This window comes from Pongo pygmaeus, chromosome 20 (assembly GCF_028885625.2).
Source record: "Pongo pygmaeus isolate AG05252 chromosome 20, NHGRI_mPonPyg2-v2.0_pri, whole genome shotgun sequence".
NCBI classification, from domain to species: domain Eukaryota; kingdom Metazoa; phylum Chordata; class Mammalia; order Primates; family Hominidae; genus Pongo; species Pongo pygmaeus.
Window position 1 is genome coordinate 62,977,359 of NC_072393.2, and position 21,683 is coordinate 62,999,041.

The following is a 21,683-nucleotide window of genomic DNA, read 5'->3' on the forward strand; positions in this document are numbered from 1 at the left end:
GGAGTGTGCCTGTAATCCCAGCTACTCGGGAGACTGAGGCAGAAAAATTACTTGAACTCGGGAGGCGGAGGTTGCAGTGAGCTGAGATCGCACCACTGCACTCCAGCCTGGCAAAAGAGCAAGACTCTGTCTCAAAAAAAAAAAAAAAAAAATTATATCAAAAGAACTCAAGAGTTACCTACAGAGTTTCCGCAAGACCCAGCAATTCTGCCCCTAGGTATATACCCCAGAGAAATGAAAACATACATCCACACAAAAAATTTGTATATGTTCATAGCAGCATATCAAAATAACAAGAGTGAAAACAACCCAAATGCCCATCTATTAACTGATGAATGGATAAACAAAATGTGGTCTATCCATACCACACCTATTCTTTGGCAATGAAAAGAAATGAGGTATTGGCACATGCTACAACGTGATGAACCTCAAAAACATTAGAAATCAAAGAAGCCACATATTTATGATTTCACATGTATGAAAGGCCCAGAGCAGGCATAACCATAGAGATAGAAAGTGGACTAGTAGTTGCTGAATCTGGGGGGATGAATGACCAGAGGAGACGAAGAGTGACTGCTTATGGGTACTGGGTTTTTGGGTGGGAATAATGAAAATATAATTGATTGTGGTAATGGATGCATAACTCTGAATACACTATTATAAAAACCATTTAACTGTGTACTTTTTATGGGTGAATTGTATAGTATGTGAATTATATCTCAATAAAGCTCTTTTAAAAAAGAAACTGCAGTGGCTTCCATTTTCCTGACTAGACCTAGAGTGATGCATGTCCCTCAATAGGCTGGTTCTGGATTGTGGGGGAAGAAGAGCCTTACCAAGCGAGACCAGGTTCCGGTAATTCTCCAACATGACATCTTCATACAAATCCTTCTGAATGGGGCTCAGCCATTCCCACTCCTCCTGGGAGAAGTAGATGGCTAAGTCCCCAAATGTTACAGGTGCCTGAAATGAAAAATCAAATGTCTATTCACCACGGACTTGTGCTTCCACATGCCTGGAGGAAACGGTGCACACATCTTAAACATGGGAGACACAAGATACCAAGAATCATTCAGGAAGCATTCAGGGTTCTGAGGCCAAAAGGGGCAGGTGTATTAAATAAATTAAGTAAAATACAATATCAGAAATAGCTGTTATTAAAATTATGTTGCATTAAGAACACGACATGGCAACCTGGATCTACCAGGCATTTACAAAGTCAAGGCATTCTTCTAAGCACCTGACTGTACTGGCTCACTTAGTGCTCATGTGAATCAGTGATAGAGGCACTGTCAGCAGAATCACAGTATGTTACAGATGAGGAAACTGAGGCCCAGAGAGATGAGAAAACTTACTGCAGGTCTCACAGCTAGTAAATGGAGAAGCTAGTGTTCAGGCCAGACAGCTCCCGATTTAATCTCCTAACCACATGCTCTCCAAGAAACATGTGAATATGTTACACATGACAAAAGGTTCTTTGAGGGTATAATCAAGGCTACTGATCACTTGACCTTGGCAGATTATCTTGGACTTGACCTGGCCAGTTGGTTATTGGTTCTTGCTGTCTTGAAGATGAAAAATAAGGGTGAGGTGGAAAGTGTGGGAAGGAACTGAATCTGGCCAATAACCAGCAAGTCTGGAAGAGGACCTGAGCCCCAGATGAGAACACAGTCGGCTGACACCTTGATTTCAGCCCTGTGAACTCCAAAGCAGATGACCCAGCTAAACCATGTTGTGCCTGGACGCCAACCACAAAACTGCATAATGATAAGCACGTGCTGTTTTGAGCTGCCAAGTTTGCAGCTAATCTGTTACAGCAGCAAGGGGCAACTAATACACCTAACTGAAAGCAAACACGCTTGTTATGGGAAACTGCATTTGAGATGCCTGTTGTAAAAACCACTCAATGATTGACAGTGGTGGAGCATGCTGACCACAGGAGGCTACGCATACCACCTCACTGCCTGCATCAGTGCAGTCAATGGAATAGCAGGGCTATGTGGTGCCTTTTAGTCTTGGGACCTTAGCTAAAGAGATTTCCTCCCTGTAAATATGGGTTTTAAGAGAAACAAAACCACACAACAAGACTAACTCCAGAGCACATGTCAAGTCCCCTCTGCTACTGCAGGCCCCACCTGGGCATTCGTCTCCATGCTGAGAAATCACAGTGGCTCTCATCTTCCTCCACAGAGGACATTTCTCCTGGGGAGGGCATTTCTCCTGGGGAGGGCATTTCTCCTGGCACTGGCAAAGCCCCTGGGAATGCTAAACCAACAGGCCAGTGGCCATGTGCACACTGGGAATGGAGAGAGGCCCGCTGGGCAGTTTCCTGGCTGCTGGGCCCTTCTCAGGTTCTCATCCCCCATAGCAATGGGAGAAAACCAAGGACTAGGTGTTGGATGGATCTCCAACAGGCAAAAATTCTCCATGGAAGGAAAGCAAATGGTCCACATCTCATAAGACATGATGGGGTGTTCCGGAAGAAAGAGGAATTACCACTTACCTTGGATTTGGATTTCCCCCGTGCAGAAGGCATCCTTTCCTCCCCCTTTAGGGTCCACACTCAGAGAGGGGCAGAGAGCTGGTAAGGCAAGGCTGTGGGGAGAAGACAGGTCATGAGGCCAACTGGGCCTTTTGGGCAGTGCCAGAGTCCACAGGCCCCTACCTAACCTGGAGACACACACACAGACACACATACACACATATGCATGCGCACACACGCAGATGTCAGAACACCTGGCACATTCCTGTCCCCTCTCACCCTCTCATGGTCAGGGAAGGGCACGGCCAACCTTTTTGTGCCTAAGATCATAGCAGGTTCTTGATCAGAAGGCAAATAAGGACTGTACAGACCTCTGGCCATCCATTTGACAAGTATTTACTGAGCACCTACTAGGTGTCCAGCTGTCCCAGGTACTGGGGAGTCAGCAGTGAGTTACAGTGGAAGAGTGCCGGCTCCCAAGCACCTTACATTCCAGTAGGGAAAGCACATCCATATAAAGCACAATGATGATCATGGTCATTGTTATGAAGAATAAACAGGCCAGGGCAGGGATTAGAGTCGTGGGATGGTCAGGGAAGGTGTCTCTGAGGAGGTCACATTGAGCTGAGGTCTAAATATGAGAGCATGAGCCATGTGGGTGCTAGGGGAAGAGCATTCCAGGTAGAGGCACAGCAGGTGCCAGCGTCGTGGGTGGGCGCAGGCTAGATGTGAGGAGAGCAAGGTCTGTGTACTGAGGCAGAGTGGGTGCAGCGGGGAGGGTGGGCTAAGGCAGGAGGGGCCGGATCATGAAGGGGGTGCTGAGCAGCTGGGATTTGATCTCAAGTGTGACATCACTGGGGGAGGAGGGGGAGCTGAGCAGGGGAGTGACACCATCAGACAACATTTAACAAAAATTTGGAGCATGTCTATATGGTGGGTAAACTGTGTGTTAGGAGAGGGAGCAAGAGTGAGGAGAGGACTCACTAGGTAGCTCTGCGGAAATCCGGGGAAAATGTTGGTGGCATGACTAGGGTGGGTGGAGTGGAGGAGGGAAGATGTGGTTAGATCGCCTCCTCAAGGGGGCCCCTCTATCCACCTATCTCAAAGAATCTCTGCCCTGTATCAGTCTATACCTATGCTGTCCAATGTGAATGCCACTAGCCACATATGAAAACTGAGCACGGGAAATAAGACTAGTGGAACTGAGGAACTCGTTTTCTTTTGAGACAGGGTCTTGCTCCGTTGCCCAGGCAGGAGTGCAGTGGTGTGATCTTGGCTCACTGCAACCTCAACCTCCCCGACTCAAGCGATCCTCCCACCTCAGCCTTCCGCGTAGCTGGGACCACAGGCACCCGCCACCACACTCAGCTAATTTTTGTATTTTTCAGAGACAGGGTTTTGCCATGTTGCCCAGGCTGGTCTCAAACTCCTGGGCTCAAGCAATCAGCCTGCCTAGGCCTTCCAAAGTGCTGGGATTACAGACATGAGCAACTGTGCCCAGCCTGGAACTCATTTTCATTCCAATCAATTCACTATTAAAAGAATAATAAAATAAAATTTAAAATTATTGCTAAAATTATTAAAATTTACTGTCAATTTAAAATGAAAAACTGATGCTCAATTTGGTTACTGTAAAACTTTAAAGTATGTCTGGAACAACTTGGGTATGTGACTCTGCTTTTCCAAAGGTTTTATGAAATTAAGTACGGATCAGGTATCTCTACTAAAAATTAAGGGTCTAGATGGACCATGTGTATAAAACTTGTATCAGATTTCAAAGACTCAGTATGAAAAAATGTAAACTATTAGTATGATAAAATAACTATTTCATTGATAACTGTTTATATTGGCTACATGTTGAAATGTTAATATTTTGATATAATCAGTTAAATGTTATTAAAATTAACTTTAATGGGCCAGGCACAGTGGCTCATGCCTGTAATCCCAATGCTTTGAGGTTGATGCAGGAGGATCACCTAAGCCTAAGAGTTTGACAGCAACCTAGGCAATGTTGTGAGACCCCATCTCTGTAAAACATTAAAAAATTAGCTGAGTGTGGTGGTGTGTGCCTGTAGCCCTAGCTACTTGGGAGGCTGAGATGGGAGGATTGCTTGAGCCTGGGAGGCAGAGGTTGCAGTGGGCCAAGATCATGCCACTGCAGTCCAGCCTGGGTAGCAGAGTGAGACCCTGTCTCAAAAACAAAGCAAAACAAAACAAAATTAACTTTAATGATAAATGTGTTGCTTTTTACCCTTTTCAATGTAGCCTCTGGAAAATGTAAACTTATCAGCCTCACATTATGTTTCTGTGGGGCAGTGCCGCTGCATGCTCTATTATTGTATTGCCCCACTTTCCACAGAGCACTTTACTGCTTTCTGAAAACAGCTTGTTTATGTGGGTGTTTATGTGGGTAGTACCTCCTCCCTCCCTAAACACACACAATGATCTGGGCTGGAAAGCAGAGACTTTGTTTTGTTCACCGCTCTACTCCCAGGGCTGAGAACCTACCTAGCACAGAGCAGGTGCTCAATAAACACTTGTTGACTAACTCAACCAAATCCTCAGTGTGCTGAAACCCCACCCCAGAGATACAGTTCTGCCATAGCCATTCTCTGGCCCTCCACATTTGTCTTTGGAGAGGACAGAAATGGGGACATACTTTTCACTTCCCTTAGTGTGGAAAGCTTGACATCTTGAGAAAACGATACAATGAATGCCTAATTACTCTTCACCAAATGTTAACATTTTTCCTACACTTTTTTATAAAAAGGCAGTCGTCTGAAAGTTGTAGAATGATGACAGTTCATCCCTAAATGTTCCAGCACACGCCTCCAAAGAATGCCATCGTCATACCCTGCTGCCAACAACAGCAGAAATGTCCCCAAAAGCTTTTTGTGACTTTGTAATGAAAAAAGTACAGCAGGATACAGCCTGGAAAATGGAAATAATGGATGTTCCCTCTACAGATGTTTGTTTCATCCCCGTAGGGGTGGAGGTAGAAGAAGATAAATAAATCCAAGGCCATCAGGCTTGAGTTCAGAGTTAGGTAACGGCTATGTTTTGATACGAAACATGGATCCTAAGATGGCCTTGTCCTATTTAAGAGAAGCTAGGCAGAAGAATGCTTGGATAATTAAGTTTCTCTCTTTGTAGGATAAAGTAGCAGTTAAGAATAGGAATACTAAGGTGAATTATTAACAAGATGAATAAATGTTGAGTGCTTCCATGTGCTAAGCAACACTGAAGATTATCATTTCAATTCTCACATCTGGTGGCAAGTCCAGTTCTAACGCCATTTTCCAGATGGGGAGGTGGAAGCACAGAGAGGAAGGAATCACTTGCCCAATGTCATAAGGTAGACCAGTGGCAGAGCCAGGGTTCAAACCTGGACATTTGCCCCGAATGCCTGGCTCTTAACCACACTGTGTGGCACCCTCCCCTCTGCCCGTGTCAGAGGAAACAAGGTGAGCAGAGAAGACCAGCAGGACAGGCTTGAGGCTGCTCTCCCAAGAGGCCTGTGTGCAGGGTCAGCCCCAGGCTGGCGTCTAAGGACCTGGCTGGGAGACCATTCCCTACATGGATATAAAACTTTTCCTAACTGTTAAGAATACCTTCAGCTTCACTGTGTGGTGCAGGGAGCACACAATTTATGCCTTATGTTGAACCCCTGCTTTCCTCCTGGGAGTCTGCAATTTTGTTATCTGCCAACCAGAGGATGCCGACGTAACCAGCTCACAATAACAAATGTGGACACTGAGTCTCTAATGGGCATGCTGTGTAGACAGCACCTCGCATGTGTTGTTCTAACTCGTTACTAAGGGAATTAGTATGTCACTCAGGACTGCACTGGGAGAGGACTCCGAGGAGCCTGGCCCTGGCTTCCCCAGGCTCTGCTCTGTGCACCCTTCCCTTTGCTGATACTGCTCTGCATTTTTTGGCTGTAATAAATCATTAGCTGTGAGCATGACTACAGGTTGGGTCCTGGGAGGCCCTCGAGAATGCTGGAACCTGGGAGGCGGCCCTGCAGACTCTGAAACATAAGCCAGTAAGAGGTAACCCCCACTCTATCACACCCCCTAGCTGTATCAGCCTTAGAATGAGGATCCAGTGAACAGTCATTCTGCAACAGATGGAGTTGAAGCCAGGCTCTGCTCTGTGCACCCTTCCCTTTGCTGATACTGCTCTGCATTTTTTGGCTGTAATAAATCATTAGCTGTGAGCATGACTACAGGTTGGGTCCTGGGAGGCCCTTGAGAATGCTGGAACCTGGGAGGTGGCCCTGCAGACTCCGAAACATAAGCCAGTAAGAGGTAACCCCCACTCTATCATACCCGCCAGCTGTATCAGCCTTAGAATGAGGATCCAGTGAACAGTCATTCTGCAACAGATGGAGTTGAGGTGGGCACATGATCAATGTCCTGGCCCCAATGGGAGGCAGCTAGAGGTGTGGCTTCCCAGCCCCTCAGGATGGTGCCCTGAGCCACACCCCACTTCTCTGGTGCTCTTGTTAGAGGGACCCCTGGTTACCAGGCCTCTGGTTTAATAAAATATGACTAGAGTGACTCTATCTTAAAGTGAGTAGCTAGGCGCTCACAAGGCCCCTGCTATAAGGTTAATGCTTACAGTCTGAAAGTAGCCACATCCTGAGCTGACCACCTATTATAATTACAGAAAATATATGGACATACAGAACATCTCCCACCAAGCCTGCAGAATGTCCAGATGTCCTGAGAGTGCAGCCCACTTTACTCAGAGATAACATCAATGACCAGGCTTAGGCTGAAGGATGAATGGTCATTGATAGCACAAATAGCCCTACCTTTAGTGAGCGCATCTGCACATTCCAGGTTTAATGACAGCTCCTTACAGTTTCCCATTCCTTCTCCTGCTTTCTGAGAACACCCTACTCTGTAACAGAGTAGTTTCCAATAAACTTGCTTCTTTCACTGTGCTCTGTGACTCACCTTGAATTCCTTCCTGTGCAAGATCCAAGAACCCTCTCTTATGGTCTCGATTGGGACCCTCTTTTCCAGCAACACTCACTGGGCAAGAAGGGGCAGGGTCCCATGCAGGTGAGCCATGGTCCAGGAGGGGCCTCTAATTAGCACTGTGTGCCATGCCGGCCACATCAGGCTAAGGGGGATACTTGACTTCATCTGCCTGGGAATGGGGTGGGGGGAATGAGGGCACTGGGGCATTAGTGACTGTGGTAGACCAGAGTTATGCCCTCCCCACCAAAGATATGGACATCCTAATCTTCAGAACCCATGAATATGGCACCTTACATAGCAAAAGGAACTTTGCAGATGTGATGAAGTTAAGGATTTGGGGGCAGTGGAGATAATCCTGAAAATGGAAAAAACACAAACCGTTTTTCCTCTGCTGTCACACCACAACAATCCATGACCACATGTGTGAGGAGTTTTCCCCACACACCAAGCAATCAATCATTTCTGCAGTGGACCCCAGCTGGGTGTCCTCCAACTCAATTCTGACACTATGTTCCTGTGGACAGAATCAGATCCCAGAGCTTGAGGTCTCAGCCCCCAAGACTGCCCCACCTGCCCCACCTTCAGATACCAGTTGCAAGTCTGGACTTCGGGAACGTTTGGCTTTAAGTTGGGGTTCCCACAACTTAATAATAATAAACATTTATTCATTATAATAATAATTTATTATAATTTATTTATTACTATAAATTTATTAATAATTTATTATTAATTAATAATTAATCATTAATAATTTATTAATAATTGATTGTTAATAATAAATTTTTTATTATAATAAATTAATAATTTGCTAAAGCAGCTCACAGAACTCAGGCAAATACTGACATTTACTGGTTGATTATGAAGGCTATTCCGAAGAATACACAGGAAGAAATGTGTAGAAATACAAGGTATGTGTGAGGTGGTGTGCAGCTTCCATGCCTTCCTTGGGAACCCTCCAGGAACCTCCATGTGTTCAGCTATCCAGAAGCTCTTCAAACCCTGTCCTGAGTTTTTATGGTGGCTTCATTACACAGGCAAGATTAAACTACTGGCCCTTGGTGATCAACTTAACCTTCAGTCTTTCTCCCCTCCCCAGAGGTTGAAGGGTGGAACTCAAAGTCCCAACTGTCTAGTCCTGCCTTGGTCTTCCTGCTGACCAACCCTATTCTGAAGCTACCCAGGGGCTGCCAGCCACCAGCCATCTCATTAGCATACAAAAGACATAGAAAAGAAAAGGGCACGGTGCCTCACACCTGTAATCCCAGCACTTCGGAAGGCTGGGGTGGGCAAATCACTTGAGGTCAGTAGTTCAAGACCAGCCTGGCCAAAATGGGAAAACCCCGTCTCCACTAAAAATACAAAAATTAGCACATGCCTGTAATCTCAGCTACTCGGGAGCCTGAGGTAGGAGAATCGCTTGAACCTGGGAGGCAAAGGTTGCAGTGAGCCAAGATCACGCCACTGCACTGCAGCCTGGGTGACAGAGCGAGACTCTGTCTCAAAAACAACAACAAAATCTCTGGGCCCCAAAATCACTAAGCCAAAGGGAAGTCAAGCTGGGAACTGCTTCAGGCAAACCTGCCTCCCATTTTATTACTAACCACGTACCTCCCTCACAATATGCCCACAAGAAAGTTCTTTTTGGACAGAGGACACACAGAACTCATGAGATAAATGCATATCTGATTGCTCCCTTTGCCCTATTTCACTAAGCCAGACCAAGGCATAAGTGACTACTCGTCTACCCTCCTGTCACATGTAAACTGTGTGTTCAGTGAAAGGCTCATCAGAGACTCGAAGGAATGCAACTGTTTGTCTCTTATCTACCTATGACCTGAAAGGCTCCTCCCTCGCTTCGAGTTGTCCCACCTTTCCGGACCAAACCAACACACATCTCACGCATACTGGCTGATGTCTCATGTCTCCCAAAAACATATAAAACCTAGCTGTGCCCCGACCACCTTGGGCACATGTCAGGACCTCCTGAGGCTGTGTCACAGGTGTGTCCTTAGCCTTGGCAAAATAAACTTTCTAAATTGACTGAGACTTGTCTCCAATATTTTGGGTTCACAGACATCACTTTGGAAATTGTAAGATTTCAGGAGTTTTATGCCAGGAAACAGGTTAAAGGCTAAATAGTTATTTCTCAAAAAGGCTAAATAGTTATTTCTCAATAGCACAATCCTGGATGGCCCGAGTGGGCTCAACATAATTACAAAGGTCCTCTTTATAAAAGGGAGACAGGAGGATCAGAGTCAGACAGAAAAAGAAATTGCAAGATGGAAGCTATGCTGCTGGCCTTGAAGATGAAGGAGCACCTGCCGACATGGCTTCGTAGCTCTGCCTTTCAGGACTGTAAGAGAATAAATGAGTGTAGCTTGAAGCCATTAAGTTTGTGGCAATTTGTCACAGCAGCAAGAGGAAATGAACACAGTGACCCTTCCACCATTTCCTTCCAGTCCTCATGCCCAATAAATGGGCTTCTTCTGCTTCGTCAGTGACCTGGTGCTGAAAACATCTGTAATTCAGGGGAATTACAGGGCTAGGGTGAGATGAAGAGGTCAGCTGGTGATTGCTGAAGCCGGCCTGTGAGGCCACTCCAAGACGCAGAAAGGAGCCCTGAAACAGCAGCCCTGCCTGCCTCCCTCTTGCACGCCTGCACACACACACACGCGCGCATCCAGAGCTCCCTCATGCTGAGGAAGCTCAGAGTCCTGCCTTGTTCTAGCCAGGGTCAGAGGGAAGGGTGAGGTGGCCCCCAGTGGTGGTACACACATCACTCTGGGGTCAGACTACCTGAGGGTGGCAAGTGTTCCTATCAGCTGTGTTATCCTGGGCAAGCCACTGAACCTCTCTGTGCCACAGTTTCCTTACCTCTCAATTGGGGACAATACAGAACCTACTTCTGGAGGGAGTTGTAAGAATGAAGAATCACGTTCGGGTCCTACACCCCCACCCCCACGCCAGTGCCTCCCTGCTAGTCCCTGAAGGGGCTGCCACAGCCCCACCTCACTTCCTTCAGTCTGCTCAAACCTCACCTTCTCAGCAAGCCTCACTAACGTTTCTATTTAATAATGCAAGCTGCCCCCTTCACCCTTCACGGCTGGTTCAGATATTTCTTTTTTCGGTAGCTCTTATTGTGGTGTAACTCGCTGCAGAATTTGCTTATTATGCTTACTGTCAACCGTCCTGAGGACAGGCGTCTCTGTATTCCAAGTGCCTTAGACCAGCATCCAGCACACGGAAAGGGCTTAAGTGTTTGCTAACTGAATGACTGAATGGCTTTGTAATAAATATTAACTTTCTTTACCAACACTTTTGCAAGCAGCCTTCCCTCACCCACTAAACCGGGGTAGGGGTATCCTTCACATGTATCAGGTGCCACTTCTTCACAGCGGAAACACATTCCATTGTGAGCACATTTGCCTTCTGGCTTTACCTCTTGTCCTCCACCGGACAATGCATTGACCAATGTTCTCATGTGTGCAGCTGCTGTGCGACCTTGGGCAAGTTACTGAACCTTGCTGGGTCTTTACCTCCCTCCTTTACATCTGCAAAGGGAGGACAAAGGGCTGTTGGAGGATGAGATGAGATCATATCAGTCAGTGCTCCATTAAGGTAAACTGTATTTACCATCATTGCTGTTGAGGTTACAAGAGCCAGGTGGGGCCAGTTCTGTGGGATGTGAGTTTGGGAAAAGGTCGCGTTGACCGTCCTTAGCCCACACGCTCTATGCACGTGCTCAGGTGTGTGTGTTGAATGTGCTCCATGCCTGGGCAGCAACATCACCTCCTCAGTTAATAATGATGAGAATGAAAGCTGTGCTGGATCCTTTATATGCATTACACCATCTCCTTTAACCTTTAATGGCAAATCAACCACCCAGGGTCCTTATTTTCCATCGCGGGGATGAGAGAGGGACGATGACCCGCCTGTTGTCGCAGAGCTTTAACTGATGGAGCCTGGATTTGAGGCCCTATCCACAAGCCGCACACTCTGCACTCCTCACACAGGGCAGGAGTCCACTATCCACCCTGGCAGGGTACGGGAGGCATCAGTGTGGTGAAATGCTTCCTGAAAACATCCCCATATGTATGTTTATGTCATAGTAGAGTGGCCACAGGAGTTGGGGAAAATTTGAGCATATCATGTTAAGACTGAGGAGCAAGGGTTCGGTGACGAACTGAGCAGACTGGCCTTCGATTCTGACTTTTCTGAGCGAGGTTTCCTTCGTACAGAGATGGGGACCAAGAGGCCTGCCCTGAATCCTGGACACCAGAATTCTGGGCTGTGTTAGACCCTAGGACAATGGTGTGCTGGGGAATGTTTAACAAGCAGCTTACTGCAGGGGTGATTTATAGTGTTACAACTTCCATGGAGTAAATACGCTGATATGGTTTGGATCTGTGTCCCCATCCAAATCCCATGTTTAATTGTAATCCCCAATGTTGGAAGTGGGACCTGGTGGGAGGTGACTGGATCTTGGGGGTGGATCCTTTGTGAACAGTTGAGCACCATCCTTTTGGTGCTGTTCTCATGATAGAGTTCTCACGACATGTAGTTGTTTAGAAGTGTGTAGCACCACCCCCCTGCCTCTTTCTCCTGCTCCCACCATGTAAGACACCTCCTCCCACTTTGCCTTCCGCCATGAGTAAAAGTTTCCTGATGCCTCCCTGAAGCTGCTATGCTTCCCATACAACTTGAAGAACCGTGGGCCAATTAAACTTTTCTTTAAAAATTACCAGTCTCGGGTATTTCTTTATAGCAGTGTGAGAACAGACTAATACACACTCCCACCACAGCAGGTTGTAAGCTATTGAAGTGATGTCACTTGGCATGGGGCTGAATGGCTTGGGTGAGCCAGCTCCACCACACCAAAGGCTGCTGCAGAGCCTTTGAGGACAAAGCCCTATTCTTTGCCTGGGAATTCTTAAACTTTGGGCAGAAATCCCTGAAGAGTACAGGAGGGCTAATGCCTATTTCTATGGTTTGAGATATATCCGAAAGCAGCTGCCGATAACAGAAAACTCTTTTGATTTCTTGTTTTGAAACATGTTCATTTGTGCATATTACTTCATAATAAATCTGGGTTTGTGTTAATGTAAAAATCATGTTTTAAATGATTTACCAGATAAGCAGATCACTTGGCTTTCCCCTTCCAAATACATAGGTAAAATGACTTGTTCCAGGAAGTTGTAATGCATTCATCCCGCAGTTTTCACAGGTGTGTGCACTCAGCCATGCACCCCAAATTTGAGAAGATGATTCTTGTCTGATATGGTCTGGCTGTGTCCCCACTCAAATCTCATCTTGAATTATAGCTCCCATAATTTCCACGTGTTGTGGGAGGGACCCGGTGGGAGATAACTGAATCATGGGAGCAGTTTCCCTCATGCTGTTCTCATGGCAGTGAGTAAGTCTCATGTGATCTGATGGTTCTGTACGGGGAAACCCTTCTCACTTGGCTCTCATTCTCTCATTCTCCCTGCAGCCATGTAAGACGTGCCTTTCACCTTCCATCACGATTGTGAGGCCTCCCCAGCCACGTGGAACTGTGAGTCTGGGTATGTCTTTATCAGCAGCGTGAAAACAGACTCATACATTGTCCATAAAATAATTTTCTTCAAGGAACTCGGCACTACTGGGGAAGAAAGAACAGCAGTTTGATATTAGGTAATCCTGGATTCAAAGCTTGCCTCTGCCAATTACTGGCTGTGAAAAAGTTACACAAAGCCTGTTTGCTCATCTATACAATGGGGTAAAGAAAACCTACCTCACCTCTGCTGTTAGGATATTTATATGTGATGTCTTCGGTAACTGGAACATGGTCATTGCTTGCCTTCCTTTTCCTTTTCAACTCACAATACAGTTGACCCTTGAGCCACGTTAGTTTGAATTGTGAGGGTCCACTTATATGCAGATTTTTTTCAATGGAAGTTACACTGAGTGTGCCTACCTCTCCAGCCTCCCCTTCCGGCTCCTCCACCTCTTCCACCTCTGAGACAGTAAGACCAGCCCCTCCTCTTCCTCCTCAGCCTATTCAACTTTAAGGCCACGACGATGAAAACCACTCCTACTTCATGAACAGTAAATATATTTTCCTTATGATTTTCTTAATAACATTTTCTTCTCTCTAGCTTATGGTAAGAATAGAGTATGCAATACATGTAACACACAAAATATGTGTTAATAGACTGTTTAGGTTATTGCTTAGGTGCCAGTAAGGTGACCAGTAGACTATTAGCACTTAAGTCTTTGGGGAGTCAAAACTATATGTGGATTTTCTACAGTACAGGGGGTTGGTACCACTAACCCCTGCACTGTTCAAGGGTCAACCATATACCAAGCATCCAAGAGACCAACAAAGACTGAGACCCACTAAAAAGGCTGAGATTAGAATTCTTATCCAGTGCTGGAGGAGATAAATTGGTGTAACCTCAATGGAGGGCAATTTGGCAATGTCTTTAGGACTGAAGATACACATTCTTTACCCCTGTTGTACTCTTTAATCCAGCAACCTTATTTCCTGTACATGTCTTCAGACATCTCTGCACATGTGCACAATGAGAGACACACAAGGGTATTCACCATGGCAGAGTTTATAGAAAGAGGCAGTACATTTCCTTGGGTAAGGGTGTGGGCCTGCAGCAGGCTGTCTAGGTTCAGTATTTAACTCTGCTGTCTGCTATCTGTGTGGACTTAGACACTCTATGTGTCCTCTCCCGGCCTGAGCTTCCTCAACTGTAAGATGAGACAAAACACAGTAATGACTTCACAGGGTTGTGGTGAAGATTAAATGAGTCAAAATACGTAACACATTTAGAGTAGTGCCAGGAAGCAGGGCCAATGCTAAGAATTTTATTATTACTACCACCATCAGGAGACTGGAAACAACCTAACAGCCCATCAATAGGAAAATGGCTAAGTGAATATTACATGCATATAATGAGACACCACATATTAAAAGAAACAAAGCAGAACCATAGTAGTGATTCCTAATTGGGGGTAATTTTGCCCCCCGTGGGAAAATTGCAATGTCTAAGGCTATTTTTGGTTGTCACATCTGGGAGGTGGGGTGCCCCTGGCATCCAGTGAGTGGAGGCCAGGGATGCTGCTCACCATCCTGCAATGCACAGGACAGCCCTCCAGAGCAGAGAAGGATCTGGCTCAACACATCAACTGTGCCCAGGCTGAAAAACCTCCACGATAAAATGGTATAAGGGCAAAAATATAGAAAAGCCATTTAGAAAAAAACAAAATATAGTATACAAATACATGACTTTGAAAAGGCTCTGGAAAGATAAACAAAAAGTTTGTAGCAGTGACTGTCCCTGAAGAAAGGAACCAGGTTATATGTGTGGGAATGGAAAAAAAATCCAAAACCCGCTTTTTCCTCTCTATGCTTTGGCATTTTGAGTCATGAATGTATAATTACATCTTCAAAACAACAAACGAAATAAAAGAAGGCTGGATCGCACATACCGCATCAAGGCAGGGCTGTAAACCTGGCTCGTCTTCTGAGTCCCTGATGATAGATGAGAAAAGACCTTGAAAGGCACAAAGCTACGTCCTCCTGAGGTTAGGACGGCTGGAACCTGGATGGGAACATGCTTCAAAGAGTTACTGAACCGTGGTTGTGCCTCCCTTCTGAGGCAAATAACTGAGGGGCCTTCCCCTCCTGCCCTGGCACCCCTTTGAGCCTGGGGGGCTGTGCTGGGTATTGAATTGGGGGAGGGTCCTGATATACTGAAAACCAGCCATTAAATGCACTGCCACAGCCTCATTGCCTCCTTTGGGCCAGTCAGCTTTTGCTGTACCAGCTGTCAAATATTCAAAGATCACTCCTGGCCTGAACCTGCCAGCCCCAGAGGCCAGGGACATATGTAGGCAATTTCTCCAAAGACCTCAGCACAGCTGTTACAGGAAGAACACAGGCTATGCATATGCATGTCTAGCCTGCCATTTCCCCACTTTGCCTGGGAACACATTAGGTTTCCTCACTTTCACGATGGGGCTAGGAATACCCCTACTGCAGGGAAGTGCAGCTGTGAGGACTGTTTTTGATAAGATATCCAAGCAGAGGGCACTCGCATCCTCCCCCTGACTCCTCCAAATCAATTTATCTCATTCCCAGAGGCCCCAAAGAAGCCTGGGCTGCAGGCACTCAGAGCTGTAGCTCTCAACCCTGTGCGTACATTAGTCTCTTGGGAGCTTTCTAATAAATAGTCGAAGCTGATGGCAGTTCACTATGCCAGACCAATTAAATCAGAATCTCTGGGGATTGAGTCTGACCCGCCCCCGCCCCCTTTTTTTTTTTTAAATAAAGCATTCCAAGGTGAGAGTAACATGAAGCCATTGTTTAGAATAACGTTCGAGTCTCAGAATCTCAAGAACAGGGCTAGAGATCTGACCTGTTTCTGTTGAAGTCAAGACCTCAGTGAAGAGAAAAGTCTTTGGTAAGATCAAAGTCAAACTCTTAAGATTCCCTAATCAAGGAATTCCAAAGGGTCACTGCTGGTGGCCATTCCTGGCTCTGGAGTTGACCAAGATGCCCATGGGAGACCTGGATGTTGACTCTGAAAAGAACACCTGCCAACACCCTGTAATCCCTTTACCCTGCTTTACTTTTCAAAATACCCATCAGCACCTATTATAGACATTATTTTTGTCTCTCCTACTAAATGCAAGTTCCAGCTGAGTAAAAACCTTGCCTGTTTTGTTGAGAGACTAGCACAGTGCCCAATCCACGGGAGGCACTCACTGGCTGAATGAATGAATGCATCTCGGAGCTTACCCGGGCTGCAGGCCCTTTCTTCTCATCTCAGAATACTATCTCTTTATCATCTCTTCGCTCCCCACCTCCCCAGCTCCCTTACTCTTTTCCCTATCATCATGCCTTGGGTCTGTCCATGCGTTTGCATCACGGTCCTCTCAATCAGAGTGATTTTGCCCATGCAGGGGACATCTGACAGTGTCTGGAGACATTTTTTTTTTGCTTGTCACAACCCGGAGGGAGGTGCGGTGTGCTACTGGCCTGGTAAATAGAGCCCAGGGCTGCTGCACAACATCCTATAATACATAGAATAGCACCCCCTTCCACCTCCCAACAAAAAACTATCTGGCCCCAAATGTCATAGTGCCAAGGCTGTGAAACACTGGTCTGGACAGAAACATTTCCAGACCCATGTGTTATATGGAAACATCCCTTAGTCCCTGACACTTCAAAGTTCTGTTCTTGACCCCATGGGCTCCCTAGGGACATCTCCATCAGGAAGATCCTTTGTTCCTGACCCCACCTCCTCTACCCTAATGCTGCCCTCCCAGGACCCTGCCTACACAATTCTGAACCTAAGCCCTGATCTGGACGTCCAAGTTATTTTACCTCTGGACCTGAAACCTTTACTCTGGGGCTCATCCTTTTGCATTTCTACCTCTGGATTTTATTTTCCAGGTGTGGGACGCCTGCGGTTATTATGCTAATAATAAAACGGTGACCATTTATGTGGCACTTCCTTGTGCCAAGTTCTACTTATGCTCACCATAAGCCTGAGGTTGGTTCTGTTATTACTACTGTTTTACAGGTGAACCGAGGAGTGGTAGACTTAAGTAAGCTCTCCCAGTCACACAAGCTAGCCACTGGTGAAAGCAGGAGTCAACACCAGACAGCGGGGCGCCACAGTCCATGCTCTTAATTTTCCAAGCTACCCTGGTAGGAAGGGGACACAACCATACTTAGCGTCAGTGGAGGGCTCTGTCCTCCACTCAAATGCACACATGCAGAAAACGGACGACGCAGGTGGTTGGCGGGGGCAGCGCACCACTGCTCAACTGGAGATGGTCAGATGCCCTGTTATGTGGACAAAGATCGCCCAGTCCCAAGTTCAGAGATGCAAACTCCTCCAGTATTCACTACTACCTCTGCCTCTGTATAGGGTCAAAGAAAAACGACCACCAGCACCATAACCAAGACCTAAACACGGTGATTAGTATGTGACAAGCTCTGTGCAGGGTGTTTGAGCTACATCATCCCGTTTAATCTTCCCAATAACACCCAGGCAGGTGCTATTAATATGCTATTTTACCAAGGAGGAAACTCATGCACAATTAAACAGTTCCACAGATTTCCAGGGCAGCCCATCACACCTTAGAGCCGCTCAGAATTCTTCCCCTGTGGGCCTCCATTTCCATGGTTACAGTGAGATTATACACCAGAATGGCAGTCACACACTCATAACCGCAAAGCCACTGACGCTAAGCGGCAGACAGACGCCCAGGCAAGTCACACAGTAACCCAAGGCTACAATAAACGCCCACATCAGCCTGACACTGACACACGCACACACTCCAGCAACACAAATCTTCACAGCCAGCGTCACACACCCACTCCCCGCTTCCCACTGGCTCCATTGTTTCCTTCGCGTGGGTCACGCAGCGATACACAGCCGCGGTCCCGACATAGCTCCCTCACACACAGGCACACACGGCTCGCCTCACACGCGGCGCCCACTTCACACTCGGGCGCACAAGCCCCAAGAGCCACAGAGGCGAAAGGGCGCAAACCCCAAGCCGTCGCGGGCCGAGAACCCACGCAGGCGCGAGCCCACCGCCCACGCAAGCACCCGCGCAGACGCCCACGCCATCGTGGACGCGCAAACCCACGCGCGCCTGGGCAGGAACGTCCACGCAGTGGCGGGCAGGAACGTCCACGCAGTGGCGGGCGCGCCGCCCACGCCCTCAAAGAGACACACCCACACTCTGGCCAGCCCCCTCACCTCGGTCTTCCCGGGTTCCGACCCCGGCAGCGACCACCGTGACAGCCGCGCAGGGACTCAACGCCTGCGCACTCTCCTCCGGGACCCCGAGACCGCGCGCTGCACCCCCCTTCACACACGCACCACGCAGGCGGGCGCGTGGCCCCGCCCCCAAACAAGGCCACGCGGCACGCGCTCACCCGCCTCTCGGGTATAGTACCACCAGCCCCGGCCTGAGGCTCCGCCCCCTCAGCGCCACACGCACAAGCGCGTTCGCATTAGCGGTGCAGTACTGGGGGCAGACGCGCGAGGTCTCGCGCCTGCGCACACCCGAGGGGCTGGCATGCGCACCCGGCTCCTAGGCGACGGGCGCCCGGCCCTGCTTTTCATCTTCTCAGATTACGTGTGGACACTGAGGCGTTTCCTCGAGCTCTTTAACCAAACCCAACCTCCCCAATTCGCCGCCTTCCCCGCTCCCACAATCACGCGTTCCCGTGTGAGGGCTTATTGCCCCCAGCCGCCCCCACATTCACGAGGTTTGGAGCCGGCCTCACCCGCGAACGCGGACGCCCGCCCCCCGCGCGTGCGCACTACGCAGTCATCCTGCAATATCCAGAAGCCCCCGAGGTGCAGCGAGGCTGTGGAAGGTCCCACCCAGAACGTGAGGTGAAGAAGGCTTGGGCTGCGCTGGTTCTGCTCTGTCCGGGTCGGAGATGAACTGACCCGGGAGAGCAGTGGAGGGATGTTTCTTTAGGCCAACAGTGGGGACTCACCTGCACGTTTTGCGAAGAGGCCCACGGTCCTTTGCGTGGCGGCCGGACTACATTTCCCAAAGGCCCCTGCGCGCCCTGGGGCTGTTTCATGCGGTGTTGCGCCTGCGCAGCCGGCGGGCTGGCAATGAGACTGACTGTGTCGGGATTGAGACGGGGTCGATGAGGCTGACCGCGGCGGTGAGAAGGGACGAGGAGGAGCGGGCAGCGGAAGGTCCGGGGATGTCCGCTATAAAGTCGTTTGAGGTGACCGTTGCGTAATTGTGAGTGTGTGAGAGAAGACGTGAAGTATGGCCTCGTCCCAGTCATCTGGGCTTGCGGGTCCCGGGTTTTGATCGCGCGTTTGTGTAGGTGAGACCCACATTGTGTTACCCTGAACATGTGTGAGGACGAACCTTTGTGTTTTCTTATACGTGTGTCTCTGAGCCGAATTTTGTGGTTTTGTACGTGGCGGGGGGCACTGATTTTGAATATGTGTGTATGTTCTGGACATTTGTTTAGCTTATGCATCCACTTTTGCGGAAGGGCAGAGTTGAGTAGGTGGCAACAAGTACTGTGTGGCCCCACAAAGCCTGAACTATTTACTATTGACTCTAGAGCCCAGTTTTTGCAGTGTGTACATCTCTGTGGGGAACCGCTGATTTTGAATATGTATACTTGTGGATATTTACGTCTATTCTATGGATGCTTTTGCACAATGGCAGGGTTCAGTACTTGCAGCAGAGATCTTGTGGCCCATAAAGCCTAAAATACTATCCGACTAAGGTTTCGAGCCCTAGCCAGTTTTTGTGGGTGAGTGTTGTTTGTGTGTGGGAAGTCAGTGATTTATTTATTTATTTATTTGGGACGGAGTCTCGCTCTGTCGCCCAGGCTGGAGTGCAGTGGCGCGATCTCGGCTCACTGCAGCCTCCGCCTCCCAGGTTCAAGCCATTCTTCTGCCTCATCCTTCCCTAGTAGCTGGGACTACAGGCGCTCGCCACCACGTCCAGCTAATTTTTTTGTATTTTTAGTAGAGACGGGGTTTCACCATGTCGGCCAGGATGGTCTCGATCTCTTGACCCCGTGATCCGCCCTTCTCGGCCTCCCAAAGTGCTGGGATTAAGGGCGTGAGCCACCGCGCCCGGCCAAGGAAAGCCAGTGTTTTTGACTGTGTGTGTGTGTACCCGCCTGTGTGTTGAGACCCAGTTTTTGTAGTTGTATAGGTGGGTATATGTGCGAGGGGAACCCAGGGCCTGTGATTTCTTTCTTCCCCGGTGACTCTGAGCAAGTTTTGGGGACTAGGTAGTAGGGAGAATGTGTGAGGAACTAGTTTTGGGTTTCCCATTTCTGTGATTAGGTAGTAGTAATAATAAAAATAAAAGCTAACAGACACTGCTATTAGGACTTTTACCATTACCTCTGTGACTAGCAGCTAGCACTTACTGATTGTTGTTCCTGGTCAAAAGTGAATTTTTCCATTTAAGGTTTTCTTTAATCCTGTAAGCCGTTCTCTGAGTTGTTCTTGGAGCAAGTTTCTTTCTAGGCTGGAGATTGTTCTAAATACCTGTTAATACTAGAATAAGGGGTGTGGTCAAGAGATCCAAGAAACCTTAGGATAAATCTGTCACTTGGCAGTTTCTTTGTTTTCTTTAAACCACCTCCCAAGAAAGTATGTCATCCTTTCTGCTGTTTTAGGGGCACGTTAGTGCGAAAATCTGGGAAGCCCTGGACTGAGGAAAAAGCTTTATGCCTCAGACTGTCCTAGTTCAGAGAAACCAGAGTATGTGGGTCAGATGTCTTGGCTCCTGATCAAGCTCTGTTGTGCCCATTCTCCGACACCCATGAGCTTTCTAAGACACCCGTGAGCTTTCTAAGACAGTTTGTCCCAAGACACCCATGAGCTTTCTAAGACAGTTTGTCCCAGAGCCCATGTCCAGAATCTAGTCCTGCTCTTGGATTTGGTCAGACCTTCCCTCACTCTCACCTCAAGACTCCCCACCCCCTCCCCCTGCCCCAGGAACCCATGGGAATTACAGGTATAAATTAAATACCTGACCCTATCACAGCTCCAGAGTATCTGGAATCTTTTTTTTTTTTTTTTTTTTTTTTTTTAGACAGAGTCTCGCTCTGTGGCCCAGGCTAGAGTGCAGTGGCGCGATCTCGGCTCACTGGAAGCTCCGCCTCCTGGGTTCAGGCCATTCTCCTGCCTCAGCCTCCCGAGTAGCTGGGACTACAAGTGCCCATCACCACACCCGACTAATTTTTTTGTACTTTTAGTAGAGACGGGGTTTTACCGTGTTAGCCATGGTGGTCTCGATCTCCTGACCTCGTGATCTGCCCGCCTCGGCCTCCCAAAGTGCTGGGATACATAATGTAGGTGACGGGTTGATGGGTGCAGCAAACCACCATGGCACGTGTATACCTGTGTAACAAAACTGTACATTGTGCACATGTAACCCAGAACTTAAAGTATAATAAAATAAATACATAAATTCATATGCTTTTAAAAACACACCTAACAAAAAATGATACACTTGAAAATGAACTTTTTTAGTTGTAATTGCAAATTCTAACAAGATAAGGTTAGTTACACAAAGCTTTTTCCTTTTTTTGGCTGTAGAATATGACTCAAACTTGGTAAGTTTTTTCCCCTATGATGTATGGGTTTGCTACAACTGCTATAATAAAGTACCACAGATTGGGTGGCTTA

General features: G+C 47.7%; 1 protein-coding gene across 14 annotated transcripts in view; it reads right to left on the minus strand.

The window, feature by feature from the left end:
• Positions 1–19,131, minus strand: part of ZNF667 (zinc finger protein 667) — a 38,841-nt gene extending 19,710 nt beyond the window's left edge. Inside the window, exons 1-5 of one of the 14 annotated variants that reach the window (XM_054462157.2) lie at positions 18,998–19,131; positions 14,956–15,068; positions 12,602–13,111; positions 2,504–2,595; positions 837–963 (exon numbers count right to left, since the gene is read on the minus strand). In XM_054462157.2, coding sequence (XP_054318132.2) covers positions 837–963; positions 2,504–2,536 — 160 coding nt within the window. In that variant the 5' untranslated portion in view covers positions 2,537–2,595; positions 12,602–13,111; positions 14,956–15,068; positions 18,998–19,131. The other 13 variants (XM_063658521.1, XM_063658524.1, XM_063658522.1 and 10 more) reach the window with 13 other exon arrangements.
• Positions 19,132–21,683: the final 2,552 nt, after the last annotated feature.